The following is a 22,947-nucleotide window of genomic DNA, read 5'->3' as shown; positions in this document are numbered from 1 at the left end:
GGGGTAAGAAGAGTCTATGGTTCACAAATCACCAGAGTAGAAAGGCTGATATTTGCTAGAGAAGCGAGTAGAAGGGTATCCATGAGAAGTAAGCTAGAGTGGGCAGATAGAAATATGCCAGGACTAATCATGGTCCCCCCTGAAAGCTACTGTTGCTCAGGGGAGATTATAAAGCACATTTTGAACCTAATTGTAGGGACGGTGGTAGCACAGATGACAGAGAGGCAAAAAAGGAGAATGGTTTACTACATGAGTTCCTCTGCCCTGATCAACTAGAATCCACATGATCTATTCATTGACAGATCATATGTGCAAGAATATTCTCTTTTTTTGTAATTTCAGCATATTACAGGGGTACAAATGTTTAGGTTACATATATTGCTTTTGCCTCAGCAGAGTCAGAGCTTCACATGTGTGCATCCCCCAGACGGTGTGCACCACACACATTAGGGGTGAATATACTCATCCCCTCCTAACCCCTCCCACCTGCCTGACACCTGATGAATGTTACTACTATATGTGAACATAAGTGTTCACTTTGTTGAACTACCATTTGATCCAGCAATCCCATTACTGGGCATCTACCCAAAGGAAAAATAAAAGACACTCTATAAAAAAAAGACATCTGCACTGGAATGTTTAAAGCATATAGCAAGAATATTCTTACACCTACAGTCCCATAACTACAGAGAGTTTCATTTATTTTTTTATTTTTTTCTTAATTTTTTATTTTTTCATATTATGGGGGTAAAAATATTGTTAGGGTTACATATATTGCCCCTGCCATTCCTCCCCACGCCCCCCCTCCCACCTTACCAAAACATCAAGCATGTCCTACTCTCAAGTGGTGCTCATCACCCTCTTAACTGTGTTCCTCTTCCCAATTCCCCAGAAATTATAAAACCACAGTCAGAAATCACCTTACCCCAGTTAGAATGGCTTGTATTAAAAAGTCCAAGAACAGCAGATGCTGGCATGGAAGCAGAGAGAAATGAATGCTTTTACACTGTTGATGGGACTTGAAATTAGTAGGACCTGTATGGAAAACAATATGGAGATTCCTTAAAGACCTAAGAGTAGACCTACCATGTGATCCAGCAATCCCACTATTGGGAATCTATCCAAAGGAAAAGACGACTTTTCATTAACATTGTATTTTTGTGTTCTTTGACCGCCTGTTTCTCTTGCATACCTCTGAAATCCACTGGCCTTTGGTTAAAAAAAGGTTAGTGGTTCTTGAGAGACCAGTTGAATTCTAGATCCTGCTGTTATATTTTATCTAAGCCAATTATAAACTATATAATATGATATATGTCTCCTCTGTTCTGTGGAGATATAAGAAAAGTGGAGCTGGAGGTAGATAAATATCAAAAAAAAGATGACATCTGAATAATGGTATAGTGATCAATGTGCATGTCTCCAAAACCCTTGGCTTACACTTATCTAGATATTTATCCCTATTGACATATCTTTACAAATAATGATTTCCCTTATAATGTAACATTTTAAAATATATATAAAAGTACAGGTAAGAGACTAAAAAATTATAATATTGTGTGGCCACATCTATAGCCCACGCTAGCATTTTATTGTATTCCTTATGTATTTAATATGTATGCATTTAAAATAATAAATGAAAAGATTACAATAATTAAAAGAAATGTTCACTTGTTTTATATTATTCATTGGTTTTGTAAGCTGCTAAATAAATATTCAAAGTAAATTATAAAACATCCAACAATATTAGTACCTGATACGGAACTATTGACTTCTTTGTTGGGCACAGCTCTATCAGCACAAGGGTTCAGTATTGTCTCCTGCCTGCCCAGGGTTATATAACTAGCTCTGTGTCTGGTCCCTAGATGGCAAACACTTGGTCTCACAGGAATAAGGGGAAGATATAATAATATGGTTTAACATATAATATTTTATACAGGTAGGGTGATTAAGGAAAATATACAGATCTTTTAAATTTTTTTTCTTTTGTCCCTATCTAGTTTAATGCCCAGTATTGTATCTAATTAGCAATAGTAAAATGACTCCAGTCAACCAGCATATTTTTCAGTTCACAAACATCAACAGAGGCATTTTGTTTTAATTACACACTGTACAAAACAAATTCTCACTCACTCTCACACACTTACACAGACATACACAAACACTCTAAACATGTTCACAAAATAAGATTTTTGTAAAGATAGCAAAAATTAACTGTAATTACATCGCCTAGGGATAACCAGATTTTGTTGTCTATAATGTTGGATTTCTAATTTTTAAGCAAAAATGATGTCAGAATAAATACACTTTATATATAAATAATACTATTATAGATAATGCATTGATTTCTATTTATATACATTAATTGCTTTAATTTATCCTCTTCTAATGACCATTTGGTTTATATATTAATGCAATTCTTCAAATTAATTATTCTTCAAATCATAATAAGTCTGATATGAGTAAAATTACATATACATAATTTATCCCAATCAAGTGTTACATTAAAATATATTTTAAGAAATGGCCCTATATTTTAAGAAATGGCCTTTAGGGACAGATTTAACCTTAAATAAAAAGTAATTTGGACTTGTTCAGATGTTTTATATTATCTAATTATTGATACCTAGTATTGTCTATTTCATATATTATCACATATGTCCTGAGTTGTCTTAAACTCACAAAATCTGAAACACAGTGCTGATAAGTAAACTTCTAGAACTTCACAGACATCGAGTTTCATTGAATCTACAGGAAATACTCACAATACATTTCTGGATAAAGGGCAATAAAGTATATTTGTCTTAAAAGATCATTCTCTTAAATATTCTCATAGAATGCAGTATTATGTTTACACTAAAGTGGTGTCTGAAAATTCACAAAATTAGTGACTCATAGACTCCTCAGAGGTCACTCAGTTCTCACTTCTCACCCAGGACAGGATCCCAACAATGACTAGGAGCAGAAGGAAAGAATAAAAAGGTTTGCTACATTGTGGAGTGATTTTTTTCAATTTATATCAACAAGACACTTGAACATTATTAATATTGGTGCTAATAGAAAATAGTGTGGAGGGCCATTGTATTGCACAATTCTAGTAGACAAATGGAAAATAAAGAAATTGGTGACCCTTGAAGTTTTGCAACCTGGCAGCCTGGGGGTATATTTTTTGTAGTAGCTATTCTCTAAGTGATATTTTATAGTATATGAATTATTACAGTGCACTTACAAGCATAGGTTGCAGCATGATCTTTAAATGTCTACTGTTGATGGATATTTCAGGAAAATACACAATAATCATGTATATTAGCTGTACATCTTGAGTGTTAATGTGGTTTAATTTAATTGTCACAGATACCACATATGCAAAATTTGTGCAAACAACAACAAAAATGGAAAAATGTGCACAGCATGTAACAGTTTGTGCACTCCAATACTTCAGATAATTTCATATATTTTCTGAAACCCCACCTGGGGTAAACAGAATCATAGATTTCGTTGCTATTTTTGTTTATTTGTCTTGTGTGTTGTTATGGAATTTCCCCCTTGCTTTCTATAAGGCTAGCATATTTGTCGGGTGAAATTTGGTAAAATTAATATATTTGTTATTTTTTGGAAAGTGATTCTTACTGAAAATTTTAATGACTTTTTATATTTTATTGTCATTTTTTGTGTGTGTGATGATCCCAATACCAAAATGCCAAATGTATTCCTGTGGGAGACATTGTTGAGGCAAAGATCTAATCATCTAAGTAATTGCTAATAATTTTCCATCAGGTAAATTCAAGACAGTAATATTTTTGTGTTACCCAAGATCATTACTATCATTATCTATTTCTCTTGTGCATATTTGGAGGAGGTAGAATCATCCTTGGTCATCTTCTTCTGATTCTTTTCCAAACTCATTTTTCTCTCAGGTGCATCTCTGTTTCCAGAGATGCCAAATTTCTTCAGGCTACGCTCTGTTTAAGCAGGATCCAAACCGTAACTTCATAAACAGGGCTGCTCCTCAGAACATGCAGTCTAACTCCCACTCCTCACTGATACCAGAGCAGAGGTAGCAATATATTGCTGAAAATTGGATAATTTAAATTGCCTTCCAAAGGGATTTGTGCTTTAATAGGAAGTGACTTTTTTTAATCCTGGAGGGAAAGACATACAGAGACAAACAAGTGAGAAAAAAATCAAAACAAAATCATCCCCATCTACATGGTTTGCCTGGTTTTGTTGGTGCCTTAATCATAACACTATATAGGAAACTGTCTAAATATAAAGCCCTTCCTTCAGAATATAGATTCCTGTCCCAGAGTCCTGAGCCTTTATCAAAAAAGTTTAGTGAGTGATATCGGTACCAAGGAAAACCAGGTTTGCTCATCTCCCTCTTGCTGAAAACAAGAAAAACTGCTTGTGGATTGCTAACATCTATGTTGTATAAGCAAGGCAGCATCCTTTTACTAACATACAGGATAATTATTTAATGAAATGTCCTATAAGAGTTTTGTGTTTTATTAATTTAACAAGTATAGCTTGAAAATGCATTGTGTACTAGAAACTACTAGAGATTTAAAAACTAATATTGAAACCCCGAAGTTGCTTACAATTTGATAATAAATAGCTCTTGCTTTTGCACACACACATATATAACCATCAAGTGTATTTTCAGAAATAAAAACATTCCTACACCCAGACATCAGTATCCCTCTCCCTTAATAGATGGAATCACATTAGATTATCTATGAGATCCTTTCTCATAACCACATTTTTCTCTCTATATACATGAGCCTATTATTATGTAAACCTATCCCTGCCATTAGAGATGTAGTATTAAAAAACAAAACAACAAAACTATGAGAAATGTTTCTTTTAAAAATCATGTTTTAAGATTTCTATCTGTGCCATATGTTCTCAATTACCCATAATCTTTTGTTAATCTTTCTTATGAGCAACAGCAGGGAAGAAAACATCATTTGAAATATTATTATAGTCCAGACAAATTGGAGGGTCAGTGAATTGCTGTTAATGCATAAGATGTAAAATGATATCTCCCTCCCATAAGACATACGACAGTTATGTCATGGAAAGGTACCGCTATCACATCTTTTAGTCACATATAATAAGTGTGAATTTTCAAACCCAAGAAAGGCAGGATTTTGAGCTGCATAAATATATATCTAAAATGGAAGAAAACAAGTTGATTAACTGCAGGCTTCTTCTCTCTGAAATTATGCAAATAAAAATCACTTATTGGAAATATTGCATAGAAAATTCATGACTTACAAAGGAATTTGGGGCAGACAGCCTGAACTAACCCTTCCATCTTAGGATTCCATAGAAATAGGCGAAGCATATATCAAGGTTTTGATCTATTCTCGCTTGTCCAGCTCAATATCTAACATTCCCTTCCATTCTCTGTCTCTGTAAACACAGCTACCACTGACTGATGGATGCAGTGTTGTCCAGTGTGATACTACCAATGACTGTGTGTAGCAGGGTAACACTGTGGGCTTGATTTTGTATCTTGACTTCTTTCCTTCAGCCTTTACACTGAAATACCTAACCATAATAATGGCATAGTGATGGCAGATTTGGATATACTCATAACACAGTGAAGAGACAGATACACGCTGTCAATAGGTCATATTACTATACTTGCTAAAATAGAGTTGTAATAATGCCAAAAGGCAGAGTAAGTGAGAGGTCCTGTGTTAAAACAAGAGGCAGCAACTTTTAATCTCTCTGGGCATGTCTCTCTAGAAATGTACTATGAACTAGGTGTGCATTAACAGTAATTCACTGATCCTCCAATTTGTCTGGACTATAATAATATTTCAAATGATGTTTTCTTCCCTGCTGTTGTTCATAAGAAAGATTAACAAAAGATTATGGGTAATTGAGAATATATGGCACAGATAGAAATCTTAAAACATGATTTTTGAAAGAAACATTTCCCATAATTTTTTTGTTTATTTGTTTGTTTTGTTTTGTTGTTGTTTTTTCCATCACAGTATGTTCCTCTAACTTGGTACAGCGTCCCATAAAAGCCACCTTGAGAAGCAGAGGAGCCTCCTGGGCTTTCCTTCCATTTTGAAATGTTCCCAGAGAAGGACATTTCACAATGGTAGCTAGAAAACCTAAGACTTTTAGCTTGTATTTTAAATTGTATAATTGCAATGGATAATTAAAAGTGTCATTGAGTTTTGTAAGATTCTTCAAATATGTGGCCATAGCCATGGTTTCTTAACAAGCTTCCCCCAGTGTTTTGGTGTTTCGACATCATAAACTTGAGCAGAGCCAGATGAAGTTGATGAACATCTAGAAAGCACTGAGATGGATGCTCTTTATTTCCTGTGTAGTCAGTAGGCATGTCTTTGTAGATTCTTTGTATTAGTATCCACAATCACTTTATTTACTTTCTTAAAAATCTATAAAACATATACTCAAAGCACATATCATACACTTAGTTATACTTTGATATCTAACAAGCACTCAAAAATGATAGACCATGTGTGATTTTTATTATGTATTTATTTTAATCTGTAATACTCTTTATTTTTTTTTCTTTATTTTTTGTTTTAATTTTTCAATTTTTAATTATTATGGGTACATAGTAGGTATACATATTTATAGTGTACATGTGATGTTTTGATACAGGCATACAATAAATAATGATCAAATCAAGGTAATTGGGGCGTCCATCAACTCAAGCACTTATCATTTCTTTGTGTTAGGGCTATTTCAATTCAGTCTTTTACTTATTTTGAAATGTACAATAAATAATTGTTGAGTTTAGTCACCCTGTTGCACTGTCAACTACTAAATCGTATGCATACTAAGTGTCTTTTTGCAGCTCTTAACCATCCACACCATATCCCTTCTCCCTGCTACTCTGGTTGTGTCTCAGAACAAGGCAAGTGCTGGGATGACAAGCATAGCACATGCCGTCCTTGAGCAAAGAATTCTTGCAGCTTGATATTGGAGCCAGTGGTTTAATAAACAGACTGAGAGATAAAATAATGCTTTTAGGAAAGTATTATTTATGATCCTCAAAGAGAAGCATTTAACTAGGGATGAGAAGGGGGAAAATGGGAAGAAAAGCTGAGTGGAAGTGACTGAATTGAGAATATCAGCACAAGGACAGATTTACTGAAGTTTTTCACTTTGTTCTCTAATTCTTCCATGTTGGACTTCCTTCCCTCTGGTAAGGCACTGTCTTTCCCACCTCAGAATCTCTGATTCTCAGCCTCCCATTGTATCTCTACTCATTTTTGGATTTGGAACTAAATGTCCCCATTTCAAAAAATTTTTCCTTCTCTGCATTCTAGTTAGACATTTTATCAATGCTCACAGTGCCCTGACTATTGACTTCATTACATTTTATAGTTTATTATGAATTATGTGTAAGTTAACATTTCTAGTTTCCACTACATTATAAGATTCATTAGCATAGAAACTCGTGGTTTCACCATGAAATACAAAGCATACGGAAGTGCAAAGGAATGTACTAAGCACTTGGTAACTCTTAGAAAAATTAATGCACAAAATATGCATTAAACAAATTAAAATTTGTCACACTAATGGGAAGACTGGAAAGTTTTCCAAAAATTAGAGTGAATCTTATTCAAATCGAAAACACATAATGAATCAAGCATAATTAATAAACAAAAACATTGCTATATCGTGGCTTAGTAAAATATGTATTATATCAAACTAAAATATTTCAGACAACTTTATATCATAATATATAACTTGAGGAAAACAAGAGTATTCATTTGTGTGTGTATAAATACATATATATTTATAGTAGATGTCCTATTTACTTAAAACAAAATTTTATTTTTCAATTTTTCCAGGGCCTCTTTCACATCCTTGTTTCGTAGGCTATAAATCAGAGGGTTCAACGTGGGAATCACAAGGGTGTAGAACAGTGAAGTCATTTTGTCTTGATCTAGGGAGTAGGAAGAGCTTGGGCGGAAATACATGAAGAGCATGGTTCCCTGGAAAATGGCAACTGCAGTCAAGTGGGAGCTGCAAGTGGAGAAAGCTTTGAACCTCCCCTCAGCTGAGTGAATCTTTAAGACCGACAGGGTGATATAACAGTAAGAAATAAGAACTCCTGAAATAGTAGTCAGTTCAATAAAACCGAAAACAGTGAATATCACTAGCTCATTGACCTGCGTGTCTGAGCAAGACAGCAGAAGGAGAGGAGGGACGTCACAGAAGAAATGATTAATCTCATTAGAGCCACAGAAACATAAACGGAAGGTCAATGTTGTATGAATCAGAGCATCTGCCATTCCCACCAGGTAAACCCCAGCCATGAGCAGGGAGCACACCCTGCTGGACATGCTGACTGTATAGAGCAAGGGGCTGCTAATGGCCTTGTACCGATCAAAGGCCATCACTGCCAGCAGCAGACACTCGGAATCTGCAAAGATGCAGAAGGTGAAGAATTGCAGAGCACAGCCAACAAAGGGGATTGATTTGTTCTCAGCAAGTAGATCCATCAGCATCTTGGGACCAACTGCTGTGGAATAGCAGAGGTCACAAAAAGAGAGGTGGCTGAGGAAAATGTACATCGGTGTGTGCAGCTGGTGATTCATTCTAATTAAAATGATCATTCCAAGATTTGCCAGGAGATTTATGAGGTAAACAACTAGAAATGTGGCGAATAGGGTCAGTTTTACCTCTGGGTTATTGGTAATTCCCAAAAGAAGGAATTCAGTTATTGAGGAACAATTTCCCCCATTCATTCTTCTTTGTTCTTCTTTTACCCTGTTACAAAAAAATCATCAAAAGAATGATAAATTAGGGTTTGACTTTTCTGGATGTCCAAAAAAATGTTATCTGCAAGGCAGAACATGATTTGTTTCTGTAAAGTTTCTTCTTTTCCCTGAGAAAATTTCTCAGGCAAGTGTCACTTTTAAAGAGGAATTATCTTGTTTAAAAAACTAAAAATGTCTAGCATAGGAAGTTGATATATTTTGATTCTAGATTTATATGTAATTATTTCTGAGATATGTGATTTGTGTTGGCCTGTATTGCTGATCTCATCCAGTAGATATGAATTAACTAAAAACTCTTTCCAGATCCAAATAGAACGAAAGAAACACCAACGTCAGAGCAACAAACCCAGAAGATATGAGACCAAATATTTCATATGTTTGACAAAAAGGATCCTGTTTATCCCATTATTTAAGACACGTAATTTATCACCGACAATAATATTACATACAGGTTAATAAATGAAAATTATTAAGGTACCCTTTTTGGTGTGGTGTCTTTTAGTGTTTATTGAAAAATGAAAAAATGTTTTGCTGAACTATTCTCTCACTTCTTATCACGTGTTTGACACAGCATTTATCACCATTGTGCATACCTCATCTGATTCCAAAGGTCAAATTCCTTGAAAAGCCAGATAGATGTCATAAAAAGAAATGGGTACAACAGACTATAACATGCACAGTTGCTTACTCTTGGCTTGTAAATTGACTTTTTTATTAAAATCAAAATGGAAAGAAGAAGAATAATTGTTTCTGAGATATATAGGCTTCTATTTCTTGTGTTATGTATGCATTCACAGGTGGGTGAAGAAGGATTATCTCTGTGTGTATCTGTTGATATATGAAAATTAGAATGTGGGTGTTGATCTGATTGTTATTTCTTCTAGGCTTAAATATTCTGGCATGTTGTCCATATGAACTTGAATTTACATAAATTGGTATTTTTGATGTGTTACCTCTGTTATTATTTTAATAAAACTAGAAAAAAATCTTAAATTTATATGTGTCATAAATATTACACAGTGATTTTAAAAAGCAATGATTTACTTATTAATCTTTATTAAACTATAAATAAGTAAAATTGTTACTATCTTTATACAAATGACACATGAGGTCGATCAAATTCACAAAGCTCTAACAAGAAAATATCATTACCATTAGACTGCAGAGTTTATTTAACTGAGTAAATAGGCATAAAGTGTATTTATAAATTTCTCAGTACTTGATTCCTCATGTTTCCAAAAAAGTAAGATTTCTCCCCTATGTTCTTTAAATTTAACCATGCAGAAACCTACCTGGGATAAGCAAGTCTTTCTGTCCTTATCTCTGATATGTGAACAATAGGCAGATCTTGTTTTATTTTTATCTGGTGACTGCTGGGACTTGAGTCTCTTAAGCCTCTGCCTTAACTCTTTTTTTGTTATTCAAATATGATTAATTAGATTCCTAGTTTGGTATTTTCCCCCGTGAATGCTGCAACTACTTTAGAGCAAGGCTGAACTTTTAATCCGTCACCCTCATCACCATACTGATCAATGTCTGAAATTTACCAGAATTTATTTAACACTATGATTCATGGTCACCATGAATCTACACCCTTCTCCAGTGAAACCAGACATCCAGTGAAACTCGAATAGATGCCCCACCTAATGACTTGCATGTCCTCTTCATTATTCATCCTGTTTCTTCCATTTCTGAAGCAATCTTCTTCACCTCCCATTTAGAAATATGGTCATCTTACATGCTGCTTTTTTCCTTAATCATTATCTGCTTCCTTCCCCCCCACTACATTCCAAGAACCCTCATTTTCAATTATTTTATGGCTGTGAAACATCCATTACAGTTAGTATACTCTTTCTTGACTTATGTTTTATTTACCTGTTCCTGCATGTGTCTCTCTATGTCCCTATAATCCCTAGAACAGGGATATTCATGAGTGACATGTGTTGTTAAATACGAACATGGGTTGATAAATATGTTCAAGGAGTTAGTCTGGTGGATGTTCAACAAAGAATAGACATAAGCAACCTTTGACGTGTATTTTTCTTAATATAGTTCATATGTACAAGAATGATTCTTTAAAAAAAATGTGTTGGACTCCTGCTTTCAGGAAAAAAAGCCAAATTCTGTTTGTTTCCAAAATATCTTTTTTGTACTATTCCTCGTGGCCATCCTTTGATAATTGGAAGGTATTGGGAGTGTAAATTTCATGGCTACTCCAGTGTCTCCCATACAGGCACCAATGCCATGCTCCCCTCTTCCCCAATCCTGGTCCACCATCTTAGTCTCTGACTGCATGGGGCAGAGAACTAAATCCTTGCATTCACATTGTTCTGACCATAAAAAAATGCCTCTACTCTCCCTTCCAAAAACGTGCTTTTTAAGCACCACTTTATTCAGCACTGGACTTGTGGGGGCAAAAGGTGGGAATTTAAATATGGGTTACTGTGGATATCTTACAAAATATCATATGCTTCTCATACATTTAATCTCCATATATATATTATCATATATTTCAAACATCTTGAGTTTCTATCTCTAGTAACTCTTTATACAGATAACAAAAGTGAGATCCAAAAGTAATCAGTAAACTTCTGGAGTCTCGTAGGCATTAAGTTTGTCTGAATTCGACGCACCTGCTCTCAATAACTTTCTGAATACAGTGTTATGAGAAAAAAAAAAAAACAAACAACTCTATCTTTGAAAAAATAGCTATCTTGGAATGTTACTCTTATGGAATGTTATAATGTGTTTACATTGAAGTCAAATTCACAAACAAGATTTCATCGGTGACTGAGAACAAAAAGGAGCTATAGGAAAAGCTGCCAGATTAAAACATGCTCTGTTTTATTTTTTCTTCACTGGACACTTCAATATTATTAACTTTGGGATGCAAAGGGCCACTGTATCACATATTTCACAGGCACCCCTAAACATAATATTGTATAGGCAACTATCTGCTTATTAGCTCCTTCCATCAGAAAATTGTTGTCTGACGCTAAATCATGGACCATTATGAATAAGTTCAATGCATGGTGCTGGTTACGAAGAGAATAAGATTCACTAAGCTTCCCTTTTTCAGGAAAAAAATACTAAAAGTGCTTACAGGTTGATTAAAACATCTTTGTTTTATTAAAAAACAATTTTAATAACAAAAGGAATATTCACTGAAATATGCTATGAAAGTTGTACCATTTATTTCACAAAAATACACTGAACTCTATTGTATACAAGGAATACTCAAAATAAAAATTATAATAAAATTCTGAAACTTATTACAATTTAATGGTAAACAGACTTTGCTTTTAGAAAACCTTTTGATGTATATAGAAAGAATACTTATATGATAATTATACAACTAGACAAATTTTCAAAAACAAAATTAAAAATACTCCTTTAAACAGGACCCAGACCAAGAAACAAAACATTACCAGAATCTCCCAAAGCCTACTGCATGTCCCCTCCTCAGTCACCTCCCTCTTGCCCCCAAGGAGCAATTACATTCTTGACGTTCACCACGATAGATTAGTTTAATATTTTTGAACCATACGTAAGTGGATGCCTACAGTATATATAATGTTACTCAACAACATTCGTGCAATCCATTTAAGTTGTTGCATGTGGTTGCAGTACATTCATTCTCATAGTTGTATAGTATCCCTTTGTACAAATATATCACCACTGTCTCTCCACCTTGGGATTTGTCCCATTCTTCTGGAGTCACCAGGCAAGCAGCACTTGGGAAGGCTGGCGGGTAGGGAGCTCACAGTCTGAGTATCCCTCAGTCCACCGTAGGGCCCCAAAAGTAAAAGTCTTGTCCCCTGTGGATGCCTCCCAGTGGTGGCTAAATTGTCTCTCTCTCTCTCGTAGCCATGGAGAGGGGAAAAAGAAGCAATATGGTGACTGCTGATCCGCTGGGGTCTGCCAGCCAGGAGGTGCCCAGAGGGATCTGGGAGCCTGGTGCCTCATAGGCAAGAGGCTCACCACTCTCTGGAGGCAGCCATCTATGGGCTGGTATTGGTAGGTCTCTCCAACCGCTCAGGTGCCCACCAGCAGTCTGAGATTCAAGGGAGGGGAAATTTAACTGCTCCACCTACCCTTGTCACTGGTCTCTAAGCATTTTGAGTTTTAGACCCTGCTAATACCTTTCTTTTCAAAAGGAGATAAACTAATGGCCAAAAAACATATGAAAAATGTTCAACATCTCTAATCATCAGGGAAATGCAAATCAAAACTAAAATGAGGTATCACTTATCTCCAGTGAGAAATAGACTATCAAAAAGTCCCAGAATAATAAATGTTAGTGTGGATATGGGGAGATAAGAACACTCCTACACTCCTGGTAGGACTGCAAACTAGTACAGACTCTGTGGAAAGTAATATGGAGATACCTCAAAAATCTAAAAGTAGAACTACTGTTTGATCCAGCAATCCCACTACTTGGTATCTATCCAAAGGAACAAAAGACATTCTATGAAAAAGACATCTGCACTCGAATGTTTATAGCAGCATAATTCACAATTGCAAAGATGTGGAAACAACCCGAGTGCCATCAATCCATTAGTGGATTAATAAAATGTGGTATATGTATACCATGGAGTTCTACTCAGCCACAAAAAAACAATAGTGATCTAGCACCTCCTGTATTATGCTAGATAGAGCTGGAGCCCAGTTTAGTAAGTATCACAAGAATTTTAAAACAAGCACCACATGTACTCTCCATCAGATTGGTATTAACTAATCAACACTATGTGCACATATAGTAGTAACATTCATCAGGTTTTGGGCAGGTGAGGGGGGAGGGAGAGCATGGGGACATGCACACCTAATGGGTGCAGTGTGCACTGTCTGGGAGATGACACACTTGAAGCTCTGACTCAGGTGGTGCAAAGGCAATGCATGTAACCTAAACATTTGTACCTCCAAAATATGCTGCAATAAAAAAAAATAACAAAAGAAACTTTAAAAGCCACACTTTTCACTAAGAATTGTCATATTCCCTTTCCCCAATGTCAACCACTCATATTTCATTGATTTCATGACTCTATCACATTCTCTATACTTAGTACGTTCCTGAATTGTGTTTACTGTATTCTATTAAGAATCTATTACATTTAAAACTTTTGATAAGATCAATGTTTATTTTTTGTATTTCCTGCAGTCCCTAGTGTGAGGATTTGCAAAGGTAATTGCCTACTAAATATTTATTGTTAAGTATTTTAGGCTGTTTATATGGAGAATAGAGTTCAAAGAGTAGAACTACACTGACTTTTGGGAAATTTTTTCTAATATAGCTCATATGTGCAAGGGTGATTTGTTTAGGAATTTTTGCATGGGTAATAAATACTCTAAGAATAGGAGTACCACTTTATTCTAAAAATAATTTTAGTTTGCTATTGCTATGTATACTTCTTTGTAAATGGGAAATTACTTAAAATTTGACTTTCTCTTCTTCCTCAAATTCTTCCCAACAGATAGCAGTTAAATTCTCCAGATACAAGGTGATACTGCATTGTCATTGTAACTTGCATCTCCCTGATATTTAGAAATATTGAACACTTTTTAATGTATTTTTATGTTTTTTTAAAGGGACTTCAAAAGGTTTATTGACAAGTGAAATTAAAAGTTAAAAATAAAAATATAAACTTTACTTCTCAACATAAGCTCCATGAAGTTCAAGACATATTTGTAAGCAATGATACCAGCCATTTAGTGCATCCCTAAAGAACTCAGGGTCCTGGGAATTTAACCAGGTCAATGCTGTCCTTTTTACTTTAATTGAAGAAAAATTAGTGCTCTTTACAGATTTTTAAGATTAGGAAACAAAAAGAGTCAGAGGGAACCAAATCAGTAAAGTAAGGTGGATGCCTAATGATTTTCATTGACACTCTTACAAAATCCCCCTTTTTTGTTGAGAGGTCTGAGCAGGAGCATTTTTGTGGAGAAGGGCTCCCTGGTGGAGGTTTCCTGGACATTTTTCTGCTAAAGGTTTGGCTAACTTTCTCAAAACACTGTCATACTAAGCAGATGTTATTGTTCTTTGGCCCTCTAGAAAGTCAACAACTAAAATGCCTTGAGCTTCCCCAAAAAACTGTTGCCATGACTTTTGCTTGTGACTGGTCCATTTTTGCTTTGACTGTATCACTTTTAGCTATTAGTAGCCATTGCTTTGACTGTGTGTTGTCTTCAGGGTCGTACCGGTAAAGCCATGTTTCATCTCCTGTTACAATTCTTTGAAGAAATGCTTTAGGATCTTGATGCCACTTGTTTAAAATTTCCATTGCAACTCTTTCCTGCAGCTGTTCTGGGCACAAGAATTTTGATCCATCAAGCTTACTCAATTTTTAATTTTTCAGTCAGAATTGTGTAAGTTGAACCAGTTGAGATGTTTATGGGGTTGGTTATATTATTTCTTCTGTTAATTGTCATTCGTCTTCTATTATGTCATGAGCAAGATGAATCTTTTTCTCACAATGTATGTGGATGGTCTGCTAGTGATGGCTTCATTTTCAACATTATCTTATCCCTTATTAAAATAAATTATCTATTTATAAACTGCTGACTTCTTTGGGTAATTGTCCCCATGAACTCTTCATTAAGCATCAGTGATTTCACCATTATTCCACTCAAGCTTCATCATAAATTTGATGTTTGTTCTTGCTTCAGTTTTAGCAGAATTCATGTTAATGTAATTGGTGCACTTTTCAAACTAATGTCTTATTCTTCTTAGTGCCTCAAACTAGATCCTGTTTTGATATGTCATGACTACTTAGTATAAGTTCATTCTGGTATAAAAATTTTTTTGATATCCATGTATAGTTTTTTCATAATATGCATTTTTACATGATCATTTTGAACTCCCCTCATACTTGTTAGACAGTAGCATGTCTTTTTTTTTTCAAGAAATGCCTATTCAGATCCTTTTCCTGTTTTTAATGAGGTTATTTGATTTCTATTGAGTTATTTGAATTCCTTATGTAGTTTGGATATTAACCTGTTATCAAATGTATGGTTTGAGAATATTTTCTCCCATTCTGTAGGTTATATTGATATCTTAAAACCATTCCTTTTTTCTTTGTTGTGCAGAAGCTTCTTAGTTCAATAAAATCCCATTTCTCTATTTATCCTTTTGTTTTATGTGCATTTGAGGTAATATCCAAAATATATATTTGCCAAGACCAATGTCAAAAAGGTTTATTTCTGTTTCTTTTAGTAGTTGTACAATTTCAAGTCCCAGTTATGGGACTTGAAATATTTAACTCTTTTTGAGAAGATTTTTGTATATGATGTGAGATAAGGGTCTAATTTTCATTCTTCTGCATGTAGTTATCCAGTTGTTTCAAATGATTCGAAGAGACTGTCCTTTCGCCATTTTGTGTTCTTGGCACCTTTTTCAAAGGCAGCTGATCACAGATACATGGATTTATTTCTGGGTTCTCTATTCCTTTATTAGCCAGATACAGACCTAGCATATACACCAAGGCAATCTGGCTTCTTGTCTTATGCAGTATCAAGTAATCTACACATGTAAATGAGCTATCATACACACACACAGACACACATACACATGCGCACTTTTCTGAGGTTTTTACTATGTCCCTTAGGATGGCATGACACATTCTATTAAAGCAGAATTCTCAAATTAGTAATCATTGAATAGTAGGGTGATTACTATGCATCAGCATTTTTGAAAATTTTTAATGTTCACTTATATCTTGAAATTATGAAATTCATTTGGCTGTGTTAAAAAGTGTTTGATAAAATGTCTACTGTAAGTGGCTGTGTGTGTGCTGATAACATTGTTCCAAGTTTGCAATTGTAAACTTGGATGAATCTTACAATGTTAGGTCACGAGGAACCTACCTTTGATCTTAGAGCTTTCTTAGCTGCGTCTTTTACATCTTTATTTCTCAGACTATAAATCAGTGGATTCAGCACTGGAATGAAAATAGTGTAGAAAACGGAGATAACTTTGTCAGTGTTGGGAGAATACAGGTAGCTTGGTCGTGAGTAAATGAAGAGAAGTGTCCCTTGATAGATGGCCACAGAAGTTAGGTGAGAGGCGCAGGTAGAGAAGGTTTTCTTCCTCCCACTGGTTGAGCGGATCTTTAAGACTGAGAGGAGAATGAAAAAGTAGGAGATGATGATGATAATAAAGCAGATAATTTCCACTGAGCTGCCATAGGTGGAGAGGAGCCACTCATTAATGGATGTGTCTGTGCAGGAGAGTTTAAGCAGGGGAGGGAGGTCACAGAAAAAATGATTAATCACATTTTTGTCACAGTATTTCAGAATAAAGGCAAAGGAGGTGTGAACCAGGGAACTCATGTTGCCACCAATATAGGACAGGACAATCAGCCGTATGCAGATGCCCCGGGACATCACAACTGTATACAGTAAAGGGTTACAGATGGCGGCATAGCGATCATAGGCCATCGCAGCCAAGATAAAGGATTCTGTATCTGCGAAAGTACAGAAAAAATAAAACTGTAAGGCACAGCCATAATAGGAAATAGATTTGTTCTCTGAGAGGAAATTGACCAGCATTTTGGGAACAATGACTGAGGAGTAACAGAGGTCTACGAAGGACAGGTTGCTAAGGAAAAAGTACATGGGCGTTTGAAGGTGAGGATCAATCCTGATCAACAGCATCAACCCAATGTTCCCAATTAGGATTATACCATACAATGTCAGAAACACGAGGAATAGGACAATCTGCAGTTCAGGGCGAGTTGGAAACCCTAATAAAATAAACTCAGTCACCAAGGTGTAGTTTCCCTCTGCAAATTCCATCTTCTGTGTTGTTTCTTTTTATGAGAATTTTAGCATCCTGAAATGTTATATTACTGGAAAAAAGAAAAATAATTAGACAAATCCATAAGGTGATGGCATTCTATTTAAAAAACAAGTAATCAAATAAGGAAAAGAACCTTGAACCTCTTTCAAATATAAATGCTGAGTGTTATATCTCAGAATTTAGTATCGTATTTCATGCTTGCATATTTTATACTACTTGCTTGATTAATGGCTACATCTTCTGTTGTACCATTAGTTTCCTGTGTACAAGAGTCATATCTGATTTTGCTTACCTCTTTGTATTCTTAATAGTTCAGAATAGCTGGCCCAGAGTATTAAAGGAAGTATTCAATTAATGAACAGACTGGTGATCATATAAAAACATAAAAATATGTAAATTATTAAAATAAATTGACTTATAGAGTTATCCTAAAAATGAGAATTTTAGAACAATTTGTTTTTTCTGCCCAGAATTTGATAAATATGCTAATATGTTATTTCTCTTGACAGAGTGATTACAGTGATATGATGAAATATGCTAGCTATTTTTTTTTCAATATAAAACACATGCTTTAGTAAAATGAAAATACATGTCAGCAAATATCAGCTCTGAGTATATTTTGACATGAAAGAGCTTAGGGTAACTCTATAAATTTTATTCATATCTAAACCACTCTGAGAAAATTAGCTATTTGTTTCTGTCCTTCTAGCAATTATTTCAATCCTTGGCTCTTAGGAAATGCTCAGTGTACATTAGTGGACTGATTGAGTACAATAAGAAAAATATTCAGTTATAAGTTAACTTGCAATTAAATAAAATTATTCTACATGGCATCTTCCTTGATTAAATGTTATGAGCAACAAAATACAGCTGCATTTACTTTTATGTTAGTTTAATATAAGAAATAAAATTTCTTATATTTGGGCTCTCAAATTATTTCCGTAAGAACTTTAAATTGACTTTGAAGTACAAGGAATTGGATGTTGGCCGTGGAGGATGGACTTGAAACTATGTAAAACAAATAAACAAGCATCCAATACCTATGGTTCATTTTGAAAGGTCCAGGAAGAGAATTAAAAGTATGTCTGAGTCACTACCTCATTTATGTAATAAATATTATGACAATTTTATGAAAGTACTGAGGGCCTTATTTGTTTATTTCATTTAATCAGTAAAACCACCCATGACATAGGCACAAAGAAGCCTATTGATAATCAGAAGGATTAATCACTGGCTCAAAGTGCTGTCTATGTTAATGCCTCAAATAATGTAAATGGGATGCAGCAATATAGCAGGACAATGGTTAATTATTCTTATTTTGTCTGTTTTAAAAATAATCAAGGTATTTAGAAAGTGTAAGATACGGCTTTCGAGATAGCAAGAATTTATTTAGAGTCCTATATTGGCTGTATGTGGGCTGTGTGACCTTGTAAAATGTAATGTAAATCATCTTAATCTATACTACAACAATGACAACAAATATCATAGTGGATTTCTGTATTCATTAAATTAGGAAAATCTCTCTCTCTCTCTCTCTCTCTCTCTCTCCCCCATTTATGCTCCCATTTAGAGATATTGACATATAGTAGTGTTTTATTTATTTATTTTTTTTTGAGAGTATCCAGAAACAGAATATAGTAGTGTTTTATAAACAGCAAAAACTAGTACCAAATTCTACACTGCTCACTTTTATTCTTAACTTATGCTAGAGTTTGCTGTCAAAATTGTATTAACAATAGGTGTTACTTAAATGGTGCTTATTCTGTATAAAACAATATTCTTAACACTTTACCATTTAACTGTCACCAAATTAACTAACACAATTACCATGGAGTTTCTATCATTATTATCTTTTTCTTAAAAATGAGAGAAACTAAGAAACCAAGAATTTGAGATAATGAAAATATGATAAAAGCAGGATTGGAAACACAGATTGTGACTCCAAAGCCTCATTACATATTGGCTGTCCATAAACCAGATTCACATAATATTATTAACTCTATAATTTGGGTGAGAACATTTATGTTTAGAGTAATATTCCAATGGCATACAGCCGAGACTTAGCAGTTGTGATTCAAATTCAGGTGTGTTTGAAGTCAAAACCCATGAGAGCGGGCATGAAGATGGTAAAAATAATAACTCACATATTTCCTCAAAAAAGCATGGTGTGTACTATTGGGAAATTCACATTGACCATTCCTTCGGGTAGTCTAAAAATTATATTTAGTGGCATGTTAAATGGGAGACAAGTGGCATGAGGTTAGAGGTAGAAAAAGACAGTGATCCTTTGATTCTTGTTTTAAAGGGAATTAACAAAAATATCTAATCGAAATACTATGGTTCACTAAATTTTTATTAAACATATGACAAAATAATCTTAGGTTAGGAAATAAATTAATTCAAGTTATCAGATAGGTAGTGCAAATTATCAGCTAGGTAGTCATGCTTCAATTCTCTTATATGTAACAAAAAGCTATTTAAACAAAAGGTGTTTCAGATCCTTGCAGAAGCTACATAAGAAAGAATGACTCAAGGAGGATTACCTTGTAAGCACAATACTGGGTGATAACTAGGCTTTCCCAACCATTTGAACACAAATCAGTGGTTTATACTCTCAGACTGCAGAAGTTGATTTTTTTTTGCACATTACTACCAGTCTAATAACTGAAGAAGTTACTTACCAAAGAAGGAACTGTTTCCAATTGCCTAGATGAATAATTTCACCAATAAAATCAAGGGATTTTTACATGCATTTTTAAGTCATTGGTGAGGTAGTGATTAATGAATTCCAAACATGCTAATTTCCAAGGGGCTCCTCTCCTAGGGAATAATTAAGAGGATAATTGCCAATGTGAATATTTTTTTCTAAGAACACATTGGTAATTTTAATGATAATACTTTTGTGTTAATTTGAAGAGGTGATTTTTAATCTCAGTGATATTTGGATTGTTTTTTTTAATAACACTTCAAAGCCTACAGAAGACCCACTTTATTATGTAGACTCTTTGCAAATTATTCAAATACTTAAAAATGTAACTATTACCATTTAAATTACTTCAAAAGCCACATAGAAGCTCAAAAATTTTCATTTTTATTACCAGTACTGATAATTGTTAAATTATCTTTGTAGCATTGAAAAGTAATTCCTGTGGAGACTTCTGTAGAACTAGTATCAGCAAGTGTTTTCTGACAAAATAGAAGGAGCCTTTTGTACTAAAGAGTATCAAGATAATAGTAAGGCCATCCCAAAGTAAACACAGATTGTAATCACCAAGTTGAATACTCTCATATCCATTGTGCATGAGAGATAGCTTGCTTGGACCTCAGTTCCTAGAGTCTATGCTCAGTTCTTTGCTTCATTCTGGCCCACCATTACAGTATTTTTCATCATAATCACCAAGAAAAAAAGATCAGTTAGCAAGACATGTTAAAATAGAAGATGTAAGAAGTCACCAATCCTTTGCAATTATGAAATACGGTAGGCAAATCTCCAGTTTTCAAACCTGAGAATAATTTCTTTGTGGCTTTTTCTCTACTCTCTGGGCCCTCCCTGAAACTTTTTTAGCCTCCATCCACTGTCCACTTACAAAGAAATTGTTTCATTGTTTAGGTTTTTATTATAGCAGCACTTCTTCAGGTACCAGAATCTCTATTACTGATCTACTGCTGTAGAATAAGATACCACAAAATTAGTGATATAATAGCATACTTTTATGTGTTCACACTTGCAGTGATTTAGGATTATAGACATATTTTAGCTGCACTATAATGCTGGATTCAAAGTTTCATCCATTGGGATCTAATCTGAATGCTTGACTGGGGAAAAAAACCTACTTCTAAGATTACTCAGGATTTTGCCAGAATGTATTACTTTGTGGGTGTTGTTTGAAAGTTTCTATCAGTTCTTAGAGGTCATTTATAATTTTTTGCTACATGTGCTTCCCAAAACACCCCCTGCTGTATCAAAGACAGCAAGAATGATAATTTTCTAACCAGATTTGTTATAATCGCATGTAACACAAATATTTACACAAAATTGCACATAACACATCACTCTATCTATATTCCATTGGTTAGAAGTAACTCACAGTTCCTTCCCACACTCAAGGGAAGGAAATTATACAAAGTGTGAATGCCAGAAAGTGGAGACTATGGAGCCTCTCTAAATTCTGTTGGTCAATATCTCTAAAAAGTCTACCACTAGCTTCATACTTAATGATGAAATATTGAACTTCCCCCAATAAGATCATAAAGAAACAAGGATATCCACTAACACCACTGATATTCAACAATATAATAGAGGTCTAAACGAGTCCAGTTAGGCAAGAAAGACAAATAAAGGCTTACAAAATGAAAATGAAGAAGCAAAAGACAACAGCATCAAACATGACAAAATTATCTCCATAGAAAATCCCAAGTATGCTAAAAAGTTGTGTTAGAATTAATAAATGATTGTAGATGGGTTATAGTACAGAAGATAAATAAAAAAATACCCTGGATTTCTATACACTAATAGCAAACAAGTCAAAATAAAATTTAAGAAACACTCAGTACATTTTTATAATAAAAACTCCTAACAAAATAGGCATAGGTGGAACATATCTCAAAATTATAAAAGCCATTTACAACAAACCCACAGCCAACATCATACTGAATGGGGAAAAGTTGAAAGCATTCCCACTCATAACTGGAACAAGACAAGCATACCTGCTGTCACCACTTCTATTCAATATAGGACTGGAAGCCATAATCAGAGAAATCAGAAAAGAAAAAGAAATCAAGGGTATCCAAATGGAGAAAGAGATCAAAGTATCACTCTTTGCTGATAATATGATCTTATGTCTACAAAACCGCAAAGATTCTGCCAAGAGACTCCTAAAATTGATAAAAAAAAAAAAAAACTCAGCAAAGTCGTAGGCTACAAAATCAACGTATACAAATCAGTAGCATTCCTATATACCAACAACAGTCAAGCTTAGAATCAAATCAAAGACTTAATGCCTTTCACATAGCTACAAAGAAAATAAAATACCTAGGAATATATTTAACCAAGGAAGTTAAAGATCTCTACAAATAACTAGGAAGGAAATTGTAGATGATGTAAACAAATGGAAAAACATATTATCCTCATGGATCAGCAGAATCAACATTGTTAAAATGTCCATATGACCAAAAGTAATTTACAGATTCATTACAGTCCTCATCAAAATTACCAAGGTCATTTGTTGCAGATCTAGAAAAAATAATTCTATGTTTTGTTTGGAAGCAGAAAAGAGCCCAAATAGCCAAAGCAACCTTAAGCAAAATGAATAAATCTGGATACACCACTTTACTAGACTTTAAGCTATATTACAAGGCTACAGAAGCTAAAAC

At 34.4% G+C, this 22,947-nt stretch overlaps 2 protein-coding genes across 2 annotated transcripts; both read right to left on the bottom strand.

Annotated features, from left to right (window-relative positions):
- Positions 1 to 7,814: 7,814 nt before the first annotated feature.
- Positions 7,815 to 8,750, bottom strand: LOC105861325 (olfactory receptor 5W2). The gene has a single exon (XM_012746718.2). It carries the CDS (start codon positions 8,745 to 8,747, stop codon positions 7,815 to 7,817), a length of 933 nt encoding a protein of 310 aa, XP_012602172.1. The 5' UTR covers positions 8,748 to 8,750.
- Positions 8,751 to 16,625: 7,875 nt separating this feature from the next.
- On the bottom strand, positions 16,626 to 17,570 carry LOC105861309 (olfactory receptor 5I1). The gene has a single exon (XM_012746699.1). It carries the CDS (start codon positions 17,568 to 17,570, stop codon positions 16,626 to 16,628), a length of 945 nt encoding a protein of 314 aa, XP_012602153.1.
- Between the last annotated feature and the right edge of the window lie 5,377 nt (positions 17,571 to 22,947).

This window comes from Microcebus murinus, chromosome 4 (assembly GCF_040939455.1).
Source record: "Microcebus murinus isolate Inina chromosome 4, M.murinus_Inina_mat1.0, whole genome shotgun sequence".
NCBI lineage: Eukaryota > Metazoa > Chordata > Mammalia > Primates > Cheirogaleidae > Microcebus > Microcebus murinus.
The sequence above is the reverse complement of the archived record's forward strand: the minus strand, read 5'-3'. Positions and strand labels throughout refer to the sequence as shown.

Coding starts and splice junctions, on each gene's coding strand:
- LOC105861325 (XM_012746718.2), bottom strand. CDS start 8,747: ATGAATGGGGGAAATTGTTCCTCAATAACTGAATTCCTTCTTTTGGGA.
- LOC105861309 (XM_012746699.1), bottom strand. CDS start 17,570: ATGGAATTTGCAGAGGGAAACTACACCTTGGTGACTGAGTTTATTTTA.